The sequence below is a fragment of the Sander lucioperca genome, chromosome 12, assembly GCF_008315115.2.
Source record: "Sander lucioperca isolate FBNREF2018 chromosome 12, SLUC_FBN_1.2, whole genome shotgun sequence".
NCBI classification, from domain to species: domain Eukaryota; kingdom Metazoa; phylum Chordata; class Actinopteri; order Perciformes; family Percidae; genus Sander; species Sander lucioperca.
Window position 1 is genome coordinate 1208914 of NC_050184.1, and position 27541 is coordinate 1236454.

Below are 27541 nucleotides of genomic sequence, written 5' to 3' on the forward strand. Positions count from 1 at the left end.
CAATCTGCACACATGATGTGATTAGCCACACTGCTGGAACATAATTCCTATAATATTGGGAGATTATATGTTAATATTTCTGAGTGAGCAGGATTGTGGTGCAGCTTGAAAATGTAACGTTAGTTTGAAAGTTAGTTTAAAGAAATGAAAATAGGCTACGTATAGTCTGCATGTGTTTTAACAGTATTTCAGTGACTGTTTCGATTGAGTTTGTTAAACCTCCTTTTCTGAAACGTGGCACAGGAAACAAACTAGAACACGTTTAGAATGTTAATGTATAAAACTGAACTACTGTTTGACTTTTCCATTTAATACTGCAGGTCGCCTAATTTGTAGGGAATCTTAACTCATGGCTGCAATCGAGACATTTTGGACCACAAAACTCACCAGAGAGGCCTGCAACAATTACATCGACCACTTGGACAAAGTGACAACGCAGGTCATTGCATGATTTCAGAAAATACATGTGAATAAACTTTTATGCCTCCTGCTAACCCTAGCCAGGTTAACAAAAAAGCTGTTGGAATTTTTTTTCTCTACTGTAAGACTGATATTACTGTATTATACTTAATATAGTACAGTAAAAACTGAAAATATAATATGTGCATTGCACAGGGTACCCACTCAGCCAGTGGGTTGATCTTTTAGATGCGGGGCCTGCACACCTTTGTAGGTACCCTGCATCAGTGTTGGGCAAGTTACTTCCAAAATGTAATACATTATAGATTACTAGTTACTGTCATTTGAGAGTAATTAGTTATATTACAATATTACTGTCTCTGAATTGTAATGCGTTACACTACTTTTGCATTACTTTTGAGTTACTTTCACCAAAATAACAGGGGAAATTTGATTTGGCAGCTAGCTTGTGAATTTCACCACCGGATCAATAAAGTCTCCTCTTTATCCACTTTAATACATCATAGATTATTCATATTTTGTATAATCAATATAAATATGCAAAGTAACTAAAGCTATAAAAAATAGATAAGTAAAACGTATAACAGGCAAGTAGGAGAAAATGAAAATACTCAATTAAAAGTACGACATTGTTGTAAAATGTTTGTTTATAGCACTTGAATAAGAAATTCATGTTGTTTAGTTTAAAACACTCTAAAGGAAATGTTCAATTATAGTGTGATTAAAACTCACTATTTACATTATTTACAGTACTTGATTTACAGCTGATTTGTGAAAAGGTAGCCTACACAACCTTATTTAACAGTAATTTAGTTTTACTGCGAACCGTCACAGGAAGTGCTTTTATTTTGAAGTAGGCTACACGGACGTTGTCTGTTGTGTAGCCTACTCTTGCTAGCTTACTGAGATGCAACATGTCCGTCAGGCTCCAGTTGTTCACTTTCTTGTTTGTAAAACTGCAACATATTGAACAGTAAATGGTCACAGTAAAAGACAAGCGCTTTTGGTCGTCATTCGAAGCCATTCCACTACAGGCAGAGTTACTCTCCACGGCTGATAAAATGCAATGATATTTACGTGTAGCAAGCCTCAACATTAATTCCCGACATGTTTATATCTGTCAGCCACTGACGTACCGTCACCTGTTGGGACATACATGCTGTCCGTACCGTCTCTGGTTCTGGCTCTGACCACGGGAACAGAAACAGGACAGCTCACTTCAACGCAACGTAATAACTCCTGAAAATGTCCATATCGCAAATGTATCTGTCTCTGCAGTCATCTCAACCATCGAATACAGCGACAGGAAAATAATACGGCTTTTTTTTTCCTGTGAAAAAATGTGTCGCGGTGTTGGTGAATTCTTTAAAAAAACAATGCACCACTAAATGTTGCGTTAAAATGCGTTGTAACTCGCGTTACTGAGATTGTAACGAGTATAATATTACCGAAATTTAATTAGTAATGCGTTATATTACTGCGTTACAGCAAAAAGGAATACATTACTGTAATTGCGTTACTTTTGTAACGCGTTACTTTTGTAACGCGTTACTCCCAACACTGCCCTGCATGTTGCTGGCATTGTCATAAAACTGTCTTCTACAGTTATTAATGTCAATGCCCATCTCTCCTAAAACACTAATAACTGAATTAAACAGTGCTTCTCCCCTTGAATTGGGGGGAATTTAACAAAATGCTCCTCTATACAGCCCTCTGGTGATACGTACTGCAGGATGAAAATCAGCTGGTCCACATGTGTGATGTCTGGCGTGAAGTCCACATTGACTTTGAAATATCTTGCAAGTTTCACTCTGCTGAAGACTTCATCCAGCACCTTCTGTCACATCAGCTGTATGGATTCCTCACACACATTCAGGGAGAGGTAGAATGGGGTTCCTCTGCCTGCATTTCCATATTTATCAATATAGACTTTAAAAAAAGGTTCCAACTGACTGATCAATTCCATGCTACCATAATAGTTGCCATTGTTGCTGTCTCCAAAACTGTGGCTTTCACCACTAAAAGCAAGTCCCCACTGAGCCAGATACTCAGCCAAAGTAACACCCCTCCCCAATAGTCACAATCCTTATTGTTTCTTTAGTTTTGTGTCCACTGTCCCGCTTCAGATGTATGATTTATTTATGATTTTTGTATGCAATCATGGCTTTCCTGTGCATATCACAGCTTTCATGTTCTGTGATACGTTCATTTGCATGCTTTCAATTTGAATAACCCACGTCATTTATCGTCTGGTTGTTCACCCTCCCCACGGCAGTCTGCTCTGCTCGAGCTGATCTTTATAATGGAGTTATTGGAGCTATCCTGAGCTCCGTCACCGTGCCTGTACCCATTAATTGTAATGAATGACAAAAATCTGTTCAGATGAGATCTTAATAAGTGCAACAAGGACACATATATAGTACAGTTACATGTAGCAGCATGTTTATTTGAATCTATAACAAACAAAATTAAAACTTCAAGCAACCAGGAACGGGCCCTCGCCCCTCCCAGCACATCGGGGGTACTGGCGGAATGCCTGGGTGATTTACTTCCAATTTTGCACACAGCCTCAGTGGAGCATCAGGAACAACTGTGCCGGGTTTCGTCTAATTCAGAATAACTGTTGCCAAGATACTGTAGACTGGATTCTACATGCAAAGTTTCATGCAGATCGGATTCACGCTGTAGGAGTTGTTAGAAAGAGGTTTTGCATATATCGCGATTTTGCCAAAATGAAAAGAAAATTAAAACGGCGCCATCTAAAGGCTGATTGATGCCAAATTTGGCACAGAGCCTCACTGGCCCTGGGCCCTGGCACTGGGGAACAACTGTGTTGAATTTTCTGTCAATCAGAATAACTGTTACCAAGATACCCAAAACTTCCTGTTTTGACTGCCACGTACAGGAAGTTGTTCCTCTATAACTCGCATATTTTTTAGATTATCAAAGTTCTTATATCTTTTTTGTCATGAGGGTCCACAGATTCTACATGCAAAGTGTCGTGCAGATCAGAGTGCCTAGGAGGAGTTTGCAAAAGTAGCATAAAAATTGCATTTATCGCTATTTTGCGAAAAAAAGATCCAACCTCTAAATGGGCAAGTCCTAGGCTGTATGATTCAGCTTCATTCAAGGGACATGTGGATGTAAAGACTTTGAATCTGCGATATGTAATGTGGGAGTTATAGACCAAAACGCGTCTATGTTGATTATAGCTCCCCCTAATGGCCAGTCTTTGCAATTGTTGGTCCACAGTCTCCGAGTTGCATTAACAATAATCTTAAGTTTCGCAATGATAGCATTTACTTTGGACGAGATATGTAAAAGTTTGTGTTTGGTAGCTAACTAAAAAAATGTGTTAGTTTATAATTAAAGCAACACTAGGTAACTTTTCCCGCTTCGGTCCCCCTACATTGGAAGTGGAATTGTCCATTACATTGTCTTTCTCATAGTCGGATCTGTAGTTCATTCGAACTACAGATCCGCTACCCGATCTGGCAAACTTGCATAATGTAATGTAATGGACAATTCCGCTTCCAGCCTGTAGGGGGACCGAAGCAGGAAAAGTTACCTAGTGTTGCTTTAATGCAATTTTGAACCGAGCAAAAATTTTTTGGAAGCTTTTTGTCATGACGGTCTACAGATTCGACCTGCAAAGTTTTGTGAAGATTGGAATCACAACCTAGGAGAATTTCGAAAAAAATTGCAAAAATTAAGTGAAAAATGCATACATTTCAAAATGGCCGACTTCCAGTTGGGCGGAGCTAATGAAAGTAAATTGAACATAATGTTCGTACTGATGACAGCAATGTGTGTACCAAATTTCGTGAATATCGGAGCAACTATGTCCAAATTAAGGCGTTCCACGCATTAGGGGGCGCTATGAAGCCCCACTAAACACTCATTAACGAAATTGCGGTATAATCTCGCATTGCTCACAGGTTTTGATGTGTGCGCCACATTTGGTGAGTTTTCGAGTATATTAAGGGTGTCAAAAATGCGATCAACTTTAGGATGCAAGTTTCCGTGCATCTTAAAGTCCTCAAACATGTTCGTAAAATGAAAATTAACGCACAAAGTCCAAGATGGCGGACTTCCTGTCAGGCCAAAAAAATTCAAAAAAATTATCCATGTTTCTCAAGATGAAAACAATGTTCCCACCTAATTTCGTGAACATCAAAGGAACTTTATCCGAACCAGGGGGTGCATTAGTGGTTCACACACAAGCCAAATCACTACAGAAGCACATTTTTGTGAGTATACAGCATCCTAAGCCCCTCAAAAATGCGATTGCGTAGCACAAAAATACAAACCCCAATGAAGTTGGGATGTTGTGTAAAACGTAAATAAAAACAGAATACAATGATTTGCAAATTCTTTTTAACCTATATTCAGTTGCATACACTACAAAGACAAGATATTTATTGTTCAAACGTTACAAATGTTGCAAATATTCACTCATTTTGAATTTGATGCCTGCAACACGCTCCAAAAAAAACTGGGACAGGGGCATATTTACCACTGTGTTACATCACCTTTTCTTTTAACAATACTCAGGAGTTTGGGAAAGGAGGACACTAATTGGTGAAGCTTTGTAGGTGGAATTCTTTCCCATTCTTGCTTGATGTACGACTCTGTTGTCGTATTTTGCGCTTCATAATGCGCCTCACATTTTCAATGGGGGACAGGTCTGGACAGCAGGCAGGCCAGTCTAGTACCTGCACTCTTTTACTACGAAGTCATGCTGTTGTAACACATGCAGAATATGGCTTAGCATTGTCTTGCTGAAATAAGCAGGGACGTCCCTGAAAAAGACGTTGCTTGGATGGCAGCATACTCTATGTTGCTCCAAAACCTGTATGTACCTTTCAGCATTAATGGTGCCTTCACAGATGTGTAAGTTATCCATGCCATGGGCACTAATACACCCCCATACCATCACAGATGCTGGCTTTTGAACTTTGCGCTGATAACAATCTGGATGGTCCTTTTCCTCTTTGGCCCAGAAGACATGATGTCCATGATTTCCAAAAACAATTTGAAATGACTCGTGAGACCAAGGCACACTTTTCCACTTAGCGTCAGTCCATCTCAGATGAGCTCGGGCCCAGAGAAGCCGGTGGCGTTTCTGGGTGTTGTTGATATATGGCTTTGGCTTTGCATGGTAGAGTTTTAACTTGCACTTGTAGATGTAGCGACAAACTGTGTTAACTGACAATGGTTTTCCGAAGTGTTCCTGAGCCCACGTGGTAATTTCCTTTACATTATGATGTCGGTTTTTAATGCAGTGCCGTCTGAGGGATCATAGGTCACGGACATTCAATGTTGGTTTTCGGGCTTGCCGCTTACGTGCAGAGATTTCTCCAGTTTCTCTGAATCTTTTGATGATATTATGGACTGTAGATTATGAAATCCCTAATTTCCTGCAATTTTACTTTGAGAAAGGTTGTTCTTAAACTGTTGGACTATTTGCTGACGCAGTTGTTCACAAAGTGGTGAACCTCGCCCTCGCCCCATCCTTGCTTGTGAACGACTGAGCCTTTTGGGGATCCTCCTTTTACACCCAATCATGACCAGTTAACCTGTTCACCTGTGGAATGTTCCAAACAAGTGTGTTTTGAGCATTCCTTAAATTGTCTTTTGTTGCCTCTTTCCCAGCTTTTTTGGAACACGTTGCAGGCATCAAATTCAAAACAAGTGAATATTTGCAAAAAACAATAAAGTTCATCAGTTTGAACATTAAATATCTTGTGTCTAATATGATGTAACATGAGTAAGGAAGAGACAGTGTTGACATTTAGATTAACTTGTAACTGTCAGTATGGTCATAGTATGGTTTTAAGGTGAAGTTGTTAATATATATATATATATATATATATAACATTTCATCCATCCATCCATCTTCATTCGCTTATCCGGGGTCGGGTCGTGGGGGCAGCAGCTCCAGCAGGGGACCCCAAACTTCCCTTTCCCGAGCCACATTAACCAGCTCTGACTGGGGGATCCCGAGGCGTTCCCAGGCCAGGTTGGAGATATAATCCCTCCACCTAGTCCTGGGTCTTCCCCGAGGTCTCCTCCCAGCTGGGCGTGCCTGGAACACCTCCCTAGGGAGGCGCCCAGGGGGCATCCTTACAGATGCCCGAACCACCTCAACTGGCTCCTTTCGACACAAAGGAGCAGCGGTTCTACTCCGAGCTCCTCACGGACCCGGTCATATGCCTTCTCTAGATCCACAAAACACATGTAGACTGGATGGGCATACTCCCAGGCTCCCTCCAGGATCCTTGCGAGAGTGAAGATCTGGTCCGTTGTTCCATGACCAGGATGGAATCTGCATTGTTCCTCTTCAACCCGAGGTTCAACTATCAGCCAAACCCTCTTTTCCAGTACCTTGGAGTAGACTTTACCAGGGAGGCTGAAAAGTGTGATACCCCTGTAATTGGCACATACCCTCTGGTCCCCCTTTTTGAACAGGGGAACCACTACCCCGATCCCCCACCCCTTTGGCACTGTCCCAGACCTCCACACAATGCTGAAGAGGCGTGTCATCCATGACAGCCCCTCCACACCCGACGACAATCATCTCAAGCTCTGCCTCTAACATAGAGGGCGTATTAGTTGGATTTAGGAGTTCCTCAAAGTGCTCCTTCCACCGCCTTATTACCTCCTCAGTTGAGGTCAACAGCGTCCCATCCTTACTGTACACAGCTTGGATGGTTCCCTGCTTCCTCCTTCTGAGGTGGCGAATGGTTTTCCAGAAGCACCTTGGTGCCAACCGGAAGTCCTTCTCCATGTCTTCTCCAAACTTCTCCCACACCCGCTGCTTTGCCTCTTTCACGGCAAAGGCAGCAGTCCTTCTAGCCCTTCGGTACCCTGCAACTGCCTCCGGAGTCCTCTGGGATAACATATCCCTGAAAGACTCCTTAAGTCGGACGGCTTCCCTGACCATCGGTGTCGGGGTTACCGCCCCTTGAGGCACCTAAGACCCTAAGACCACAGCTCCCCGTCGCAGCTTCAGCAATGAAAACCCAGTAGAACTATGGGGTCCCCGACTGGAGCCCGATACAGGACTCCATTCAAGGTCTCCAAGAAGGCCAAATACTCCGAGCTTTTGTTTGGTGCATATGCAAGTTTTCCCCCCCACAACCCGCAGGCGTAGGGAGGTGACCCTCTCGTCCACCGGGGTAAACTCCAACGTAGATGCGCTCAGCCGGGGACTTGTGAGTATCGCCACACCTGCCCGGCGCCTCACACCCTGGGTAACTCCGGAGAAGAAAAGAGTCCAACCCCTAACCAGGAGTATGGTTCCAGAACCGAGACTGTGCGTAGAGGTAAGCCCCACCAGATCTAACTGGTAACGCTCCACCTCCTGCACAAGTTCCGGCTCCTTCCCCCACAGAGAGGTGACATTCCACGTCCCCAGAGCCAGCCTCTGCTGCCTGGGTCTGGTCCGTCGAGGCCCCTGACCTTCACCGCCACCTGTGTGGCAGCGCACCCGACCCCAGCGGTTCCTCCCACAGGTGGTGGGCCCATGGGATGGAGAGAGAAGTGCCACGTAGCAAACCCGGCCACCAGGTGCTCGCTGACGAGCCCTCCATCTGGGCCCAGCTCCAGACGGGGCCCCGAGCTTCCTCCGGGCAGGGTCACTCTATCTCTTCCTCGGTCACTCATAGGGTTTTTGAACCATTCTTCATCTGGCCCCTCAGCTGAGACCATTTTGCCATTGGAGACCCTACCAGGAGCACCAGACAACACAGCCCTCAGGTTCATAGGGACACAAACCTCTCCACAACCATAAGGTGATGGTTCCCGTCTAACATTTGGGTTCAGGGTAATTAGGTATTTTATCTGCTGAACCATTAAATGTATTTGACAAACCAACCAGATTTAATGATGAAGCACATCATAGCTACACTCCATCTGTATCTGTATCATCTTTTCATCTAGTTTTGTTTAATGTAATATAATGTAAAAACTATTTACATATGTAAATAGTTATTTCTAAATGATCTGTTAATGTTATGTAGTCATTGTTTTCAATAAAAAATGTAGTTCGTAAATCTTTGTTTGTTTGTAGTTTATTACTGAACCCAGCCATCACGCTGCACCATCACATCTTGCACCACCTACCACTACAAGTAAATTCTTAACCTGTGGGAAACAATGAATATGCATTTTTTTATTTTAGAAAAAAAAGGTTCAGGAATTACCTTAAACACATTTTAGCTTTATGGCATGGAGGAATAAAGGGCCGTCCACACGAAGAACAATAACTATAATCATAACTATAACGATGTGAGCATCCACACTGCTAAATGAAAACGTTATGTAAACAGGGGCGTCAAGCACGCACTGCACGCCCCAGCTGATAATAATACATAATACACACTACAGCAGACGTTGCAACATAAGATTACAGGAATGTCTATATTAATATCCTACATATTCTTGAATTCAGGTAAATTTTATGAACCATAAAAGTCTATCGTGGGTCCCTGGGGACGGACACCGCTGCCTTCTCCAGGCTACAGCGGCACACAGAGCTCAGAGAACCGGAGATCAGAGCGGGCAGGCTACGTCAGATCTGTGCAGAGCACTGGAACAAAACCACCGACAGTATGATAATAACATCCAAAACACAAGATCCACTCTCAGTGGCTTCTGTGACATGAGAAATACTTTCAAAGGTATGTCAAAAAATACAAAAATACAGCTAAAGGATTGTAGCCCCATCGAGTGGAAAGTCCCACCACGCCACTGACCACCTGTGTGGAACAAAGTTCTCTGCAGTGTCTCTCTCCGCCATGTCATGTTGTGAGTTGAGATAAATTGTGATTGGCTGACAGTGTTTCTATTGTTCAACAAATCTCTCTGAAAGTGATCCCAATGATATTGTTTACCACTGCGGTTGCCGTTATAGTTGTGGTGTGGACCCCACCATCCACTTGAGTTAGAAGGATTTTGAAAACTATATATTTATAGTTATCGTTTTTGGGGTGGATGGCCCTTAAGATATATCAGGCTTTGATGCACACACACACACACACACACACTAGGGCTGAGCGATTAATCGTTTTCAAATTGAAATCGCGATTTGAAAGAATGCGATCAGCTGATTGTGAAGACCGTGATTAATTGAATGTGAATGTTTATTTGAATGTAATTGTAATGTAATGGTGTAATATTTGGTTTAACATTTTTTATTTCCACTTTTTGGATTCTGAATTATTTTTCCCCAAATTGTTCAGCCCTAACACACACACACACACACACACACACACACACACACACACACACACACACACACAATTATTATTGTAATTGTATTAATCTGTAGCAGTGCTCTGTAATGCATGCTGTCTTGTTTGTGTGCAGCCACTGACGCAGCAGCCAGTCAGTGCCCCCTCACATTAACCTCCATGTTGTTGCTGCTGAGCCTCACCTGCGAGCTGACGTGACCCAGGACCTTGCTGCGCCTCCACACACCACCACCGGCATCAACCTGAGGCACCTGCTCTTTAGTGACTCCCCCGCAGTAGGTAAACCCCAACCCAGCTGTTCCAGCAGAGCTAAACAGTAAAGGTGTAGCAGGACTGGGAGAGAAGACAGACACTGACACAGCATCAGCCACACAGCAAAGGTCCAGATGCTGTACAGCATGCCCTCGCACTATGACAAACTTTGCTGATGAGTTACACTAATCTGACTGATTATGAGTTTGTAAGAGGCTCTAACTGCATCATACTAAGGAAAAGGTTGGTGTAGTGTGTGTGATGTCACCTAAAAATGTCTGCAGGGTTGACACTAGATCCCATGGAATAATGGCACTGGATTATGGTCAAGTTTTATCAAAAGTTTGGAGTGAGATTATATGTGTTAGGGAAGGAGCCATCCCAATATTTGCCGCAGTGGCAGTGCAAGGAGTTCTATTTGACCCATTGTCAGTGTTGGGCAAGTTACTTCCAAAATGTAATACATTATAGATTACTAGTTACTGTCATTTGAGAGTAATTAGTTACATTACAATATTACTGTCTTTGAATTGTAATGCTTTACACTACTTTTGCATTACTTTTGACTTACTTTCACCAAAATAACAGTGGAAGTTTGACTTGGCAGGTAGCTTGTGAATTTCACCACCGGATCAATAAAGTCTCGTCTTTATCCACTTTAATACATCATAGATTATTCATAATATTTTGTATAATTAATATGAATATGCAAAGTAAGTAAAGATATGAAAACAGGGAGGTAAAAGGTACAATAGGCAAGTAGGAGAAGATGAAAATACTCAATTAAAAATACCTTACAGTTGTATTGAGGTACGGCATAGTTACTTTCCACGGCTGATAAAATGCAATGATATTTACATGTATCAAGCCTAAACATTAATTCCCGACATATTTCTATCTGTCAGCAGCTTGGACACACTGGCTCTGACCACGGGAACAGTAACGGGACAGCTTGCTTCAATGCAGCGTAATAACTCCTGAAAATAATGTCCATCTTGCAAATGTATGTCTCTGCAGTCATCTCAACCATCGAATATAGCAACAGGAAATAATACTCACGACTTTTTTCCCTGTGAAGAAATGTTTTGCGGTGTTGGTGAATTCTTAAAAAAACAAAACACCACTAAATATTGCATTAAAATGCATTGTAACTCGCGTTACTGAGATTATATATGTATAATATTACCGAAATTAATTCGTAATGCGTTATATTACTGCGTTACAGCAAAAAGGAATACATAACCGTAATTGCGTTACTTTTGTAATGCGTTACTCCCAACACGGCCCATTGTTCATAAATAACCAGCACAAACAGAAATTATAACAATTGGTAAATCTGATAAATGACCACCAGTCTTTTCATATGCCATGTACCTTGGTCTCTTGTTCGGTTATGCCACCAACAGAAGCTGAAGCATAAAACTTGCAATCCTACTTACTGACTTAAGTTCCTGTTCTTTGGCCTGATGCCCTTTGCTTTTAACATGCTTGTTGACATCAGTCACACATTGATGGGCACAATAATTCTCGTGTCTGCAAACAGAGCAGCAGTAATAGGAGCTGGTAGTGCCTTTAGTGATAAATGGCCATTTGGTTGACCACTAATTTTTGAAAGTACACCTATAAGTGGCTGCTTTTCCACTGTCTCCTGTATGCTCCCTTCCTATGTGTCCTGTATGCTCTCTTCCACTGTCTCCTGTATGCTCTCTTCCATTGTCTACTGAATGCTTTCTTCTAATATCTCCTGTATGCTCTATTCCACTGTCTCCTATGTGCTCTCTTCCACTGTCCCTCCTACTGTCTCCCTTGGTGTCTTCTCCACCGTCTCTGCCACCACTTCTTCCACCGTCTCCTCCTCTGATCTGGCAACCTTTTTAGGGGGCTTACCCTTTGGTGCACAGAACAAAAAATATTCTTTTGCTTTTTTCCCTGACATCTTTGAAACAGACAAATGCAATGATTAATGTAGGCCTATGTTTTGACAGGATATTAAACATTATTGAAATACAATCCAGAGCACTCTGCTTTAATAAATGTAGTCTTAATGTAACTAGAAATACTATTAATACAGTATTATTTTAAATAAAATGAAGAAATATATTCAGTCCTTAACTAACTAAGTGTCAGATAATGTAAGCCAGCCAAACTGAGCCAAAGCTTGTGGTTGCAAAGCAGATAATACTATAGCCACAAATTGGCTATATTACCAAATGTTCTGGCCTCTCTGGAGTAAATATTAAAAATTTTAGTCAAGCTTTCTTCCAAATGACCTTCTCCGTGTGTTCGCGCGTCTATGTTGATTACTTAGTAACGAACGAACGTGCGGTGGCTGAGACTGTTCCGTGTGTTCGCGTGTCTATGTTGCCTAGTAACAAACTTACGGTGGCCGAGGCAGGGGCAAACAATACGTGCTGGTGGCAGGAAACTTCACTCCGTGTATCTGCACCTCGTCCATAATGTACAACGTTAGAAGGACAACGTTAGCAGGACATTAGTGGGACAACTTCGTGGGCGTTGCCTTCTCAGTAGTGGTGGGCGGATCAATCCAAATATCGATAATGTCGTTACCAACTTTGGTATTGATCTTGATCAATACCATTCTAATAAGATCAATACTTTAGTTTCAGTTTCTCTCCAGTATGCACCGCTGCGGTTTCATCAAAGAGGCGACCTGGCTGTCTGTGTCTGTGTAAGTGCCGCTGCTTTAAAGTGGTCAAGTCCTGTCACAGCGTGGAGGAGGCACACTCCTCCTCCCCCCTCTTGTGATTTGATGTTGTACTGTCACGTGACTCAGCGGTGCCAGGTAAACAAGCAAGCAAGCATCCAGGCCCGGCAGCGTCCAGCAGCACACACACACAAGCAGTACAGAGACGGAGCAGAAGAATGGCAGAGAGGAAGAGCGCTGTGTGGATTTTCTTTCAGGCCGAAAATGAAACAACGGCAAGCTATATAATTTGTAAAAAGGCTATAAGATGTAGTGGTAACACAACAAATTTATACAAGCATATGAAAATGCTGTCCTTGGTTTTAACTTATAATCCAAATATAAAATCACAAAAACACTTAGGCTAAAGGTCATGATAATTCATCCTCCTTAATTACTAAAAAGTGTAGGTATCGTATTGGTATCGGCGATATTGGCCCAGTATTTACTTGGTATCGGATCAATACCAAATATTGCAGTATCGCACACCACTACTTCTCAGTGTGAGAAATACAAGGTGTAGCGTGTGAGAATGTGAACTGCTTGAAATGTGTGTCTCACGTTCAATACGTGAGGCTTGAGAACCCTGATTATGGTAGTCCTGTTAGGTTAAAGGCTGGCCAATCAGCATGTTGACACCAGACCAGATAACACTGCAAGAAAAAAACCTGTCAATCTTAAAAAAGAAATATCGTTTCAGTTTTTAGTTGTAAGGTGAGTTTGTGATCAATTATTTGCCTATGTATGACTCAACCCTTTCTCTTGGCTGGTTGTTGACTAGCAGAGAGGGGGTGAAGGAAGGACCTTTGCAGAAGTCAACAACCAACTCCTGTTTTGAGGTCAGGGCAGTTCCCCCTACACGACTCTGTAAAAATGTAATTTCAAAGTGATCAAAAGGCCTGTGACCATAAATTGCAGACCTATCAGGTACCGATTGGTCAGGGCCATTATTCTTTGGGATCTGATAAAGGATTTTTTTTTTAGGTAATTTGAGTTCTCAGAAATAGTAGCTTTTATTTCCTTGTGCAACACATCTGCTCACTTAAAGCTCTAGAGTGACTGAGTAGGTTTGTTTGGGTTGTGTCTTTGCTCTCCTTTCACAGAGTTGTTGAAGACCACGTCATACAATTATTTCTGAAAATGCTTCTGTAAAGCTTAAATAAAGAATTGATTTCATTCATTATTTAAAGGATAATAAAAGCGTCTACCGATACTGAAGCAGGATAACTACCTCCCTCTCTGTAACTCCTGTAGAAGGGCTTTCTGCTGATGACAGTGTTTCCTTGTTTAAATGATGGATGAATTTAAAATCTAAGAATGTATTATTGGAAATTATTAAAATCTCCAAATTATCCTGAATGTTTAGCATTCAGTGTATAATTCTAAAAAAAAACAAAAACAAAAAACATTTCTTCCAAATGACTGTATCCATCTAGACTTGTACTGTTTGAACCAGACTACATTGTTTGGTTTTGGTTTGTTTATTTGATTGCAAAATCTTGATGCACAATAAATGAAAAGGGTTTTTTTTAATTAGTTTGAATGAAGTAATATCATTTCATGTGTTTAAAAAAAAGAAGTTCATTCAGTCATTCATTAGTAAGCTACAGTCAGTCACTTATAAAATGATGACTTACATGCAGCTCAGCAGCTTGTTAATGACTGCAGGTCAACTGGCTTGGTATTTTTGAGCTGCAATCAAGTTTCATTCTTAAAAATATAAAGGCTAAATGAGAACAACTTTATGGTGAATTCTGCTGTATTAAAACACAGTGTAGTGATCATCCAGAGCAGAAGGGTGGTAAAACGTGCACAGTTTGCCAATCTGTGAACACAGTTTATTCATCTGTCTGCACTTATTTTTCACATAAATTTTTCTTTACTACCACATTACCCTTGGTATCTTCATGCCATCATTATCTGGTTTCAGCTTTTCTGAGTGACAGCTTTTTTTGTGATGATAGCAAACCAGATATCTTTGGGATTTGGCCTTTTGGTTTAATGAAATATGAATACCTCATCTTGGGCTGTGGGAGTTTATTTATTATTTACAGACAATGGTCAATCAAGATTAATCCATAATGAAAACCATAATTAGCTGCAGCCCTACTGTACATATGTGCATATTGTCCACTCCATTGAAAAAAAAACAACATCCCAGCCTTTCAGAGGGCAAAAGACAAAATCCTGAATGTTTAAGTGGCACGATTCCCAAAGAGGTCAGATTGTTTGTTCCTAGTTGTACATGTTTCTTATACCACTTCTTGAAAAGTTCAATTATTGTCATGAATTGGAAAATACAAGATAGTCAGGGCGCTCATTCAAAATGGTCTTGAGCAGTTTCTTTGGCGCTGACAATGTCTTTGAAGGTTGCAGTTGCCTTCACACACTCTACATTCTTGGGTCTTGTAGGAATCTATAGAAAGAACAGAAAATCAGTCTCTTAGTGGTCATTACTAGTCAGCAAGGTGCTAAAAATGTATTTCATCCTCTTAAAGCAACACCCTACAAATAGCATTTATTTATTTTTAGCTAATCTGAATATTAGTTTCATGTGTCATAGCAATGGAATACCATTTTATTACCAACATAAAAACTATGACTATGAAATGCATCCCTAAAGAAAAAATTAGGCAAAAAATTATAAATAATGTAAATATAAATATATAAATGAGTCGATATAGTTCAATAAAATTAAAATAAATAATAAAATGATTAGCACCTCTTATATTGAAATGAATGGGTGTGGCTGGGATTCGTCTGTAGTTTTAGTATGTGCTTATGGTATCACATACATAATGTCTATTTTGTTATTATATTATTGTATTGTTTTGAATATTAGTCTTAGTTATTACAGTATGTTGTCTTAATTATGTCTAAGTAAGTGGTGATGATTACTGGGGCGTTCAGGGATGTGTTCATTTTGTGAGCTGTATGTTTTGTTTTAAAACAAAATAAAACCTGTCAATCTTAAAAAAGAAATATTGTTTCACTTTTTAGTTGTAAGGTGAGTTTGTGATCAATTTTTTGCCTATGTGAGATAACAGCCTTGTGGGGCTCCTGTGGAGATTGTCTTGGATGGACTGAGGTGACCATTGACTCCTATGAAGGTAAATATGGTGCAAAAAGGGAGAGCTTGTAGAATACAATGTGAGAACTTGCAGAACAAAAAATCTGAACTTGTATGTTAAAATTTGCACTTGTAAAAATAAAATTTGCACTTGTAAAAATAAAATTTGCACTTGTAAAAAATATTCACACACGTGATCTGAATTTGAAGTCATACAAAAAAAAAACATGAGAGCTTGTAAAAAAAATCTGAACTTGTAAGTTGAAATTTGCACTTGTAGAAAATGTTCACACACCTGTATTCTGAATGTGAAGTTACAGAAAAAATATTCACAAATGTGTAGATTGATATTTACATGAACACAATGACAGCTGCAAACTTATAATGCAACATTTACTCGTATACTTTTTTTTTTTTAGTCTGGTTCATTTTCCATCACAACCACAACTCAGTGATTACAACCTCTCCAATCTGTCACTGCAACTTCACATATGTGCTCTCTCGCATCATAAAGTGGCGAATCTGCGCACCTCGACTTTCACAACACTCTTGACGATACATTTGGTGCAAAACTAATTTGTACCTGTGGACTTAGGCTCAGGAAAATCAGGGTTTCTATCGCCAGATGAGGGACAACTCTGTCTGGCTTATTTATGTAGCATGGAAACTTGGTGGAATAGCATGCTAGCGTTAGCTAACTAGCAGCCAGCCCGCTTCTAAATAAATACCTTTTAATTATCGAAACACTTTTTAACAGTCAAACTAAAACACTGGCGGTGAGCTCCACGGCCTGCAGCCGCAGACGGACCGTCATCAGTGGGGATCGACCAGCGTAGCAACACTGCTTTTGCCAGAAAGCTTCGCTGCCGACCTCGACCTGCAGTCGGAGCTCCAGCGGGACACGGAGAGCCCCACATCCGGTAGCAGCGGCCCATCCCCCGGCCATGACCAGAGCTTGCTTTGCTGATGTTGTGCATCCCTGCTAAGAATTGCACCCGCTTGGGCAGAAACAATAATTTCTGCAGAATTCATTGCTGCCGAAAATTGCATCTAGGTAGCAAGGAAATGCTACTACAGAGTCTGATAAAACATTGATGTCTCTAAACCTTCTAAAATCCTAATCATTAATGATGAACATGACAAAGAGATTTACTATTGCCTAGTTTTTAAACAGTACTTTGCCTTATAAAATCATTATTTTCCCTAGTGGATGCAATTCTCGGCAGGGATGCGAAACTTGGCACCTGTTACCCACTGATGACGGTCCGTCTGCGGCTGCAGGCCCTGGAGCTCACCGCCAGTGTTTTAGTTTGACTGTTAAAAATGTTTAGACAATTAAAAGGTATTTATTTAGAAGCGGGCTGGCTGCTAGTTAGCTAACGCTAGCATGCTATTCCACCAAGTTTCCATGCTACATAAATAAGCCAGACAGAGTTGTCCCTCATCTGGCGATAGAAACCCTGATTTTCCCATAGACTGTATATAAGAAGGCTTTTCCCGTTCTGTTAGCTCAGAGCTCCACAGCCTAAGTCCACAGGTACAAATTAGTTTTGCACGAAATGTATCGTCAAGAGTGTTGTGAAAGTCGAGGTGCGCAGATTCGCCACTTTGTGATGCGAGAGAGCACATATGTGAAGTTGCAGTGACAGATTCGAGAGGTTGTAATCACTGAGTTGTGGTTGTGATGGAAAATGAACCAGAGTAAAAAAAAAAGTATACGAGTAAATGTTGCATTATAAGTTTGCAGCTGTCATTGTTTTCATGTAAATATCAATCTACACATTTGTGAATATTTTTTCTGTAACTTCACATTCAGAATACAGGTGTGTGAACATTTTCTACAAGTGCAAATTTCAACTTACAAGTTCAGATTTTTTTTACAAGCTCTCATGTTTTTTTTCTTTGTATGACTTCAAATTCAGATCACATGTGTGTGAATATTTTTTACAAGTGCAAACTTTATTTTTACAAGTGCAAATAAAATTTTTACAAGTGCAAATTTTAACATACAAGTTCAGATTTTTTGTTCTGCAAGTTCTCACATTGTATTCTACAAGCTCTCCCCTTTTGCACCATATTTACCTTCATAGACTCCCACCCTCTGTTGACATCTATCTGGAGCAGTTTGCGGGCCATCAGGTGAGGTTGCATGGTGTTGGCACTAGAGTAGTCCACAAAGACCAGTCTAACTAGTGATTTAGGTTTCTCAAGATGGGTATAGGCACCATGCAGAAGCAGTGTTCGTACAGCGTCATCCACACCTCTGTGTCGTTGTATGCAAACAGAAAAGGTTCAGCATGCATACTAACTTCCTCCTGAAGCTGGGAAAGAATAAGCCTTTCATAGCCTTTAATGACCAAAGATTTTAATGCCACAGGTCGGTAATCATTGTCACAGGTGGGATTGCTCATTTTGGGCTACAGGGCAGATGGTTGAGGATTTTCACAGTGACAGGATTGAATGTTCTGACAGGGAGAGTTGAAGAGATGACAGAAAAAAACAGCCAGCTGGCTGCTGCAGGTTTTCATCAACTGGCCACATATCTGGTCAGGTCCTGGTGCTGTTTGGTTTCATCCTCCTCAGCAGAGTTCAACCTCCCTCTGTTGCAACTCCAGGTTTACTTGGGTAGGTAACATTGGAGTGAGCTCAGCTATTAGCTCCTCCCTCTTCCGTGAGTAGTTACACTGGTCAAAGCTGCAGTGGAACTGATTAAGGCTCTCTGCCACGTCGCGTCTTTTGACCAGGTGTTTGATGATGCTGAGTTGTTGTTGGGGAGACCAACCAGTGTCTTTTCTATGGTTTACCGGATGTTAACACTGTATTTTTCATATTTCATTTTGCAGCTGAATTTTGTCTATTGAATTTGAGCAAGTTGAAAATATATTAGTTGAATTTTAGACATTGTATTTTGCATCTGAATTTGGTATATTGAATTTTTTAACATTGAATTTTTGATTATGACGGCACTCCTAGAGTGTCCAGAAAAGGGCCCTGAGAATCATCACTAGAGGTCGCACCCACCTCTGCCACTCCCATCTCTTCAGAGCAGGAGGGAGCAGGCAGCGGTTTGGCTGGTTAAAGACATGACATCTGAACACCACCCTCTCCATGACCTGCTTCCACTGACTAAACCTATAAACACCAACAGGCTACTGCAAAACAGAGACCATCTTACAGACATTCAGTGCAGAACAGACTGAAGACAGCAACACTGCCCACAGCAGTCAGATTGTACAACACAGCACTGAGTGCAGTGTGAGATAAACATATGTGTAATTATTTACATTTAGTATTTTTATTTTCATTTCATATTTTTCATTTAATTTTTTTATCTATGTAGGGCCGGACTTTGTTTTAAACCAATGTAAATTCTGCTTTTTATTCAGTTGTTTAACTGTGCGCATGATTTTCAATAAACTAATAAATAAATCGAATATGTAAGGACATAAGAAGCTGGGTCCAGACTAGTTTAATGATAGCCACAGACAGATTATTTTAAGGGGATGGAAGAATGAAGGGGTGGCAGCGTTTGAAAAAAAAAAGCCATATAAACGGTTTGCAAGATTGAATGTTTACAATAGAAAATGGGGAAAGTACTTAAGCATTCTGGTGGGCTCCTGGAAAGCTTTGTGCTGGGGAAAAGCATATACTATGTGCTGTTTTGTCTCTTATACATAATAGGTTTATGTGGTTTACATTTGTCTATTACGTTATTTTATTGTACTGTCTTGAATATTATGGTTATTTTTTTCTTGTCTTATTTTTGTAATTTTTTCAAGTAAGTGGTGATGATGAGTGGGGGGTTCAGGGGGAGAGAGCATGTGTTCATGGTGTTAGCAGTATGTTTTTTTTTTTTTTAAACAAAATAGGAACTGGCTATCTTAAAAAAGAAAACATGGATGCAAGCCTTCTTGATAAATGCAGGTAATCTATGGGTAAGAGTTGTGTAAACTGATTTCATTCCATATGTTTTCATCACTACATCGCTGGGTGTAGACAAAAAATATGACTTTTTGTCTGGTATGGCCAAAATGCAGACTACTGCTCAGTTTGAACAGACAATGTATTACACTGCCATTTTAACTCACATTATGTTTTAATTGACTTAATTGAAAGAATAAAAAATCTGAAACCTCATGCATAACTCATACCTGGTTGCACACAGCCTTTCCATAGCGTACAAAAGTGGCAAAGTGCTCGCAGTTGAGAGTGAAAAGATGATATGGGAATTCCTTATCAAGAAGGGCATCGCACCGTAGCCTCATATCCTCAGGTGCTGATGGTGTGAAGGCATGGCGGTTGTTACTGATCAGGGCATGGGTTCCTTTCGGGACATTCACCTCACCAAGAGGCACTCTGCGGATCTTGGTCTCCCCAAGAAGAAGGTCACCACATACAGGGAAGATTGCTTGTAGGGAAGAACGTATGCTGCTCATCAGTTGCCCCTGATCTAAAGAATGAAACAGTATACTTTCAGAATGTGTAACAATTGGACAAACTGTCTTAGTTTTTTATCTGCATAATATGTATCTGTAGCTATTATACCATTGTCAAATAGCACCATAATACACCAGTTATACTCTCATAATAGTGTTCTGGAGTTGCTGCAACTGGATATATTTAGAAGCTGTCATTATCTCCCATGAAAGCGGTGTTTCTTTTCTTTTTTTTCAAAGGGCAAAAAAAAGAATGTAGAGCTATATTTAGGGCCCGAGCGCCGATAGCGGCAAAGGCCCTATTGAAACTGAAGAAATTATATTCTTTTCTGCAAATGAATTGCCTTTTTTAGGGGCTTAACATACTCAAAAACTCACCAAAATTGGTAGTCGCATCAAGTTTGGTGAAAATGTACGTATTTTAAGGGTTTCGGGAATAGGCGCACAAAAATGGCTCGCTAGCGCCCTCTACAAAACTTAAAAAAATTGAGCCCCTGCAGTACGTTTAATGTAGACTAACGAAAAGTGGTACACATATGTAGCATGTCAAGACGTACAAAAAAAGTCATTCCAGCCATACCCTAAACCCAACAGGAAGTCCGCTATTTTGAACTGAATGTTCGAAATTAGTGTGATTTTGGCTATTTCCACGTCGTTTAACGAACTCCTCCTAGAGATTTCATCTGATCATATTCAAGTTTGGTCTGTGCCATCATAAGACATTAAAGATGAAAAGTTATTAAAAGAAAAACTTTTCGTCATAGGACATGGCCGTGGCGGGGCGGCCATTTTGTGTGTTTCGCCATCAAAACAGGAAGTGGTGTAACTTGAGTGTACATTGTCCAATTGGCTCGAAACTTTTCATGATTCATAAGACTCTAAAACTGAGAACATTTACCGGCCAAAATTGACTCAAAGTCATAGCGCCCCCTAGTGGCAACAGGAAGTAGGCCCAAAACTATACGTGTTATACTTAACTGTTAACGAACTACTCTGAGAGATTTCATCCGATCAACTTCAAATTCAGTCTGTGTCATCTAAAGACCTCTGCGATGAAAAGTTATTAAAAGCAAAACTTTTCGTCCAACGATGTGGGCGCGGTGTGGCAGCCATTTTGAGCATTTAATGATGAACAAAGAAGTTGTTGTAACTTGAGTGTACGTTGTCATATCTGCCCGAAATTTCTCACAATTGAAAAAGGTCCGGGCCTAAGGACATCTACAGGCCAAAATTGACTTTTGGTCATAGCGTGCAACAGGAAATCCACCTTATATGACAAACATCATCCGATTTACATGAAACTTATAATCTAATATTAATAGTCTACATGTGATACTGAGCTGCCCCCTATACGTTAACCACGCCCACGTACTCAGACCACGCCCCCATTCATAACATTTGAACCATTTAAGGTATAGTCTTGTTTGAGGTATCATTGAAATCAGCAGAGTTCCTTCTTCATTGGTCATGGTTTGGCCCGCCCCCTATGATTAAGCCACGCCCCCTTTTATAACTGGTGACCCATTTAAGGTAGAGTCTTGTGTGAGGTATCATTGAACTCAGCAGAGAGTTCCTTTTTAATTGGTGATGGTTTGACCCACCCCTTATGCTTTAGCCACGCCCCCTTTATAACTAATGACCTATTTGATGTAGACTATTGTGTGAGGTATCATTGAACTCAGCAAAGAGTTCCTTTTTAATTAGTGATGGTTTGCCCCGACCCATATGCTTGCAGGGAGTTCCCTTTTCATTGGTGATGATTTGCAGTGTCTGAGTGCCGCGCAAACGCACGGTCGCAAGGAGCAGCGTCCGCCCGTAACCCCGACGCGCGCAGAGGAGTGAGGGCCCGTCCAACGCTGCTTGCAGCTTTAATTTGTTTTGTATTTCATATAGTTCCCTTGATTGATGACCAGACAATGACAATTAGAGGTCTGTGAAGGTGATCATGTACAACAATGTTTCAAAGTGGAGCTTTATGCATTCAAGGAGGTGATTTTTTCAAGTCTCCTTGAATTGATCCATTTTGGTGCTCCATAATCCGTGTATAGTTTGTTCATTTTCCAAAATAAAATAAAAAATCAGAAAAGCAAAAAATGATTTGTTTCCTTAATACTCGTTTCCCAAATCCCCAAGAAATCGTTTTTCAAATTTACTACCTTTTCAAAATTAAGAAGGGACTAGTTTTAGGAAGCATTTTCAGGAAATTAAAAGGATAAGCAGATTGTTGCCAAGGTTTTTGTTCACAGAGTAAGTATATAGCTTTGTATGGGTATGTGTACATATACAACATGTGTTTTGGCATTTTTCAGCCTATATACTGCCTATATACGGCACACAGATACAAGTACTTTTGCATTTCTGCTGAAATAGAGACATCTGTGCAGTGGTGCCATGCCAACAATCTCATTCAACCATTTCACAAACTGAGGAAAGGGTCTTGACATGGGTCAGAGGGTATCAGAGGTCATAAATGATGAACCAATTAATCGGGGTTGCTCTTGCAACTGTTTGTGAAAGATTAGCAATAGATTGTGGCTGTGTGATGTGCTTCAGTCTGACTACATATCACTTTGTTTATGTTGTTTTTTATTGTAAGTATATGTCAGCTGTATGATGAAACAATATGTCAAGTGTTATGTGTGAAGCATTTGAACTCAAGGCAAATATCCCTCTGGGGACAATAACGTATCACCTGCAAAGTGGTCTTCATGATACTGTATGTAAAAATGACTATAGCAAAGACATCGCTGAAAAGGTCTCAACCTTGACAGTAACAAATGTCAGTCTGAAGAGGATACATTACTCCTGCTTTGAAATATTGACCTCTGAACCTTGAACCCAGTACATCTTTGAAGGCTTGTCATTTAGCAACAGAAGGTGCAACACACATAGGACCAACTGTTATAGAAAGCTCTGGACCTCAGCTGTCATGCAGATATGGTCACTAAAGTTTACCCACTGTAAGCAGTGTCAAATATGGTAATAAGTAGGGCTGTCAAAATATCGCGTTAATTTTGATTAATTAATCTGAGAAAAAATAATGCGTTAAAAAAATTAACGCAGATTAATCCATTCTATATTGACGTTTGCATACAGACGAAAATCTGGTGCCACCGATATGTCTGCGCTTCTCTCTGATGCTCTGAAACAGACATTACAGGCAACACAAACACCGCTGCATGTGACGCTAGTTAACACTATACTCAACAGCAGCTAACGTTAGCCTAGCATACAGCATACTGTAATATTTCACCAGTAATAAGACCGAAATAATATTGTTAAAATAAAGAAATGACTACCATGATAACATCTAAATAAATGTTGATAGATGTAGCGTTATAGTTTTAAAAATATAAACAAAAAAGCAACCCAGCTTCCCTGGCCAAAATAGACCGAAATAATAACATTAAAAGAAATACATATAAACCATGATAAGATCTTGTGAATAAATGTTGATTAAAATAACTGTTATTGGGCTAACAATACCAATAATAAAACTGCCACAGATTTCGAGTTAAGGGGGGCGTGTTTTTTCTTTCGTCTATATCCAATGGTGAGGGATTAACATGAATGTCTATCTGATGGACCCCCCCGTCGAAAAACAACGCAACAGGTACACCTCTTTCGTTGGAACTTAACGCCAGGGGTCCTTGGCCATGTGTCAGACATTTGACGAGTAGGGAGTGAGACTGTGTTGTTAAATCAAACCCTCAAGTGTAATAATGCAATTATACAACTACTTACTTAAATGCAAATTGCGTCGATTGAAAATATCAAAATTGGATTAAAAGCTTGTTATCCATTTTTTTATTTGAGCACAAAATCGGAAATTGGAAAAACGAGTGATTATCCGTTTTTTCATTTTGGTTTTGGAAACGAGTATTGAGAAAAGTCATTTTTTGGCCTTTTTAATTCATTTTGAAAAACGAATGAACGAATGATACACGGATTCTCTAGTGTTCACACAAACTGAAAGTGATCTAACCCAACGCCAAAGTAAAAAAAAAACTGATCACATGAAATAAAGTAAAGTGCATTGGATGACAGTATGATAACTGTGGAAGTTGGGGCAGGAGGCCTGCACACAAACTGCAGAGTCTAACCTAGCTAGTTTCTGCACAACAATGGAGCTCTGGGCACAGAGGAAGAGGATATATCAGACACACAATACTAGTAAGTAGATACATTCATAATATTGTAAGCCTTACCTTTTAATATATAATTTACTAATGCTTTACGGTTAGATATAAGACAAAATAGGAATATTTTTTGGGTTACCAGGTTAAAAAAATGCCTTTGGCTGATGTTTATCCTCCTCCAGCACCACACATTTTTCTTTAGCTCTTTAGTTAATCAGAACAACCACTTAAATCCTGGAAAAAAAAGATGCAAAACATCTGGGCCAAAATACATTTGAAGCAACTCATTAACATTTACATATAAAAGATGTATGTAAGTTTCCATTATTACTGACTTAACATTTACAATTCAAGATGTCTAACTTTTGCATTATTGAATGATATATCAGCCATTGGTTAAAGTTTATAGAGCTTTTCTAAAGGATGCCTTTTTGGAGAATAGTACCATATCCATCCCACCACTAAATTTCAAAACATGTAAACAACCAACCAGGCAACCAGCCCCGGATCCCCAGGAGCCCTAGTACCGGGATCACTGTGTCATTTTGTTTGTAGAGATCTAAATAATTAAATTAAAAAGTTGTGCTGAGGACAATTCAATTCATTGTCATATCACAATGCCTGCACAACTCCAACCGGACTCCTTCACAACTCTTAGAGACTTTAGTCCAGCATCATGACCTCATCCAAGTCTAGTTTTAAGAAGGTGGTATTGTTTTGTATTGTATTGCATATTTTTTTTTCAACTTAAAAACATAAAATCATAGTGATGTTATTGTATGTATGTTGTCCTCACCTGCAACAGCAAAATGGATTACATTGCCATCTTCAACATACACTCCCCAGTGTGAGTATCCGATAGGGTAGGAAAATTCAATCAAGTCTCCAAATTTGGCAGTGGAGGCAATTTCTTCAGCCTGCATGCATGGCAAAACACATGACAATAAAAGCAGCAGTGTATGACACATCTCCACCCTGCTCCACTCCCTGTACAGCCTGAAAGCAGGTTAAGCTACATTACATTCATTTCAGAGAGACTTGTGGTTACAAGTTCTTTACTAATGGTAAATACTGCTCAGTATCACCATGTGTAAAACTGATCACCCTTGTTTGTTTGTTTGTTTGTTTCTTGTAAGTCATGCATTTACAATTAAGATTACTTCTAACTCTTGTTTCTGTGGAGGTTTACTGCACGTCTAAGTTGCTCTGGACAAAAGTATCTGCTTAATGAATGCAATGTAATATAACGTAGTAATGCAGGATGTACTATTAACTATTAAACGTCCCTTTGAAAGACAATCTCACAGTTCCATTGGCTGAAGTCACATTGCTATATTGGTGCATTCTATTACATTACACTGACTAACTAACTTTACATTACATTACCTACAAAATAACTATGTCTGATTTATTTACAATACAGGTGATCATGCTGTAACATTGTAAGATTGTTGACTGTTCCATTGCAAGATAATTTAGAGCTGGATTTTGTGTTGTTGGTTCTTACCTGCTTCAGAAAATCCATTTTACTCCCTGTAAGTTAGTGTGAGCCTGTGGTGTCTGTTGTAAAGCAGTTTGCCCGTACTGTGCAGGGTATGTTGTGTGAGAATCTGGTTTGGACTGTTTTCTGCTTGGGAGTTATTTGAAAGGAAAGAAAGACAGCTGATTGGCTAATACAGTGAAAGACTACCTCAACAGTAATATTAAAAAAACTCTGCCTCAAACAAGAGTAACACGTCAAACAAGCTACACTTTAGGAAGTTTATGAAGAACTGTCAACATATAAAGGTTTTAATTTGCACTCAACTGTTTTGGTCTTTCTTGAAAATATATAAAATCTAATATATACATTGTTACGTCCCTAATCTGTCTAGGGGTGGAGGACGCAAACAATTTAAAATAATAAACCCGGGAGGTCTGAACAAAGAAAAGATAATTTATTATACAAAAAGAACACAAGACAATCCTCAAAAGGAAGACGATTACGGGCTCTTAATCACTGGCTTGATTTAGCTTCTCACAGCAGCACTCCTCAGCAGCACTCCTCAGCTCACTCTGCTCAAACACGGCTGGCTTTCACTGCAGCTTCCCCACTCTTTCACTCTCTGGCTTCCACTGAAGCAACCACTCACTCTGGCTTGGCACAGCCATTTAACACCTTCCCTCATCAGTTGATCAGCTGCAGCTGCAGGAGTCTCATCACCAGAACACTCCTGAAGAGAATCTCACACACACACTCACACACACACACACACACACACACACACACACACACACACACACACACACACACACACACACACACACACAGAGAGAACACAGCAAAACAAAACACGGCACATAACATACATATATGTGTGTGTGTGTGTGTGTGTGTGTGTGTGTGTGTGTGTGTGTGTACTCGTTTTTATATTTGGTAGCCTAGCAACACAGGTTGGTAGTAAGAGGCCTGCAACAACTTGGGATAGCCAAAAAGAGGGCTAAATGGCTTGCAAAGTACAGTGCCATATATGCTATTATTGGCAGCCGCCATATATGGCGGAGACGTTGCTACATATACCCTTAAGAACTGAGTATTGTGCTACTTATACCCTTAAGAAGTGAGTATTGTGCTTGTTAAGTGATAGTGTGAAGACCTGCTGCGTGCCACTGGTCCATGAGTTTGTGTATGTATTGTACTGCATCGGTATTATTTGTGTCCCTGTACCATTTTTCTTTATGTGGACATAAATAAATGGTTAAAATGTGTGTGCTTATAGGGGCAAGTAATAAACAAATCTGCCACACACAAAAAGACCCACCAGATCAATGTATTTATTAACAGTAATATGGCATATCATTTCATGTACAGTAACATTAGCAGATGGTTAGTGTTGTGAACAATCCGATCATGATTGTTTTGTGGCTACTCATCTACTTGACCTCTGTTAATTGATTCTGAAAGCAGTGGCGAGCGCTCAGAACAGAGTGACATGAAGCAGAGTCCAGTTCACAATGTTCTGTGAAAGGTTTAATGAGACACACAAAGATATACATATTTTCTAACAATCGCTACATTCATTTAGATGATGTGAAATAAGATAAAAGAGTTAGGATGGGCAGAAGGATTGTCCCAAGATTTGTTCATAGAGATAGGAAAACATTGTTGCAATTTAGGATCCAAATAAAACAGATGAGAACGACTTTCTTCAGAGTTCTCACAGAATGGAATGTGGAATGTAACATATTCACAGTTGCCCTCTTTTATCCAAACAAGGATAACT

The 27541-nt window shown here is 40.1% G+C and overlaps 2 protein-coding genes across 3 annotated transcripts in view; one reads left to right on the forward strand and one right to left on the reverse strand.

The window, feature by feature from the left end:
- Positions 1 to 10389, forward strand: part of LOC116050868 (immunoglobulin superfamily member 21-like) — a 68271-nt gene extending 57882 nt beyond the window's left edge. For both annotated transcript variants that reach the window (XM_031301091.2, XM_031301092.2), the window contains exon 10: positions 9793 to 10389. In XM_031301091.2, the coding sequence (XP_031156951.1) occupies positions 9793 to 9875 (83 nt within the window). In that variant the 3' untranslated portion in view covers positions 9876 to 10389. The remainder of the gene's footprint in view (positions 1 to 9792) is intronic.
- A 4266-nt stretch (positions 10390 to 14655) lies between these two features.
- LOC116050908 (phospholipase A and acyltransferase 2-like) lies at positions 14656 to 25941 on the reverse strand. The gene is made up of 4 exons (XM_036008369.1): positions 25786 to 25941; positions 25075 to 25195; positions 19855 to 20153; positions 14656 to 15049 (listed from the first exon to the last, which is right to left on the reverse strand). Exons 1-4 carry the CDS (start codon positions 25801 to 25803, stop codon positions 14951 to 14953), a joined length of 537 nt encoding a protein of 178 aa, XP_035864262.1. The 5' UTR covers positions 25804 to 25941; the 3' UTR covers positions 14656 to 14950.
- Positions 25942 to 27541: the final 1600 nt, after the last annotated feature.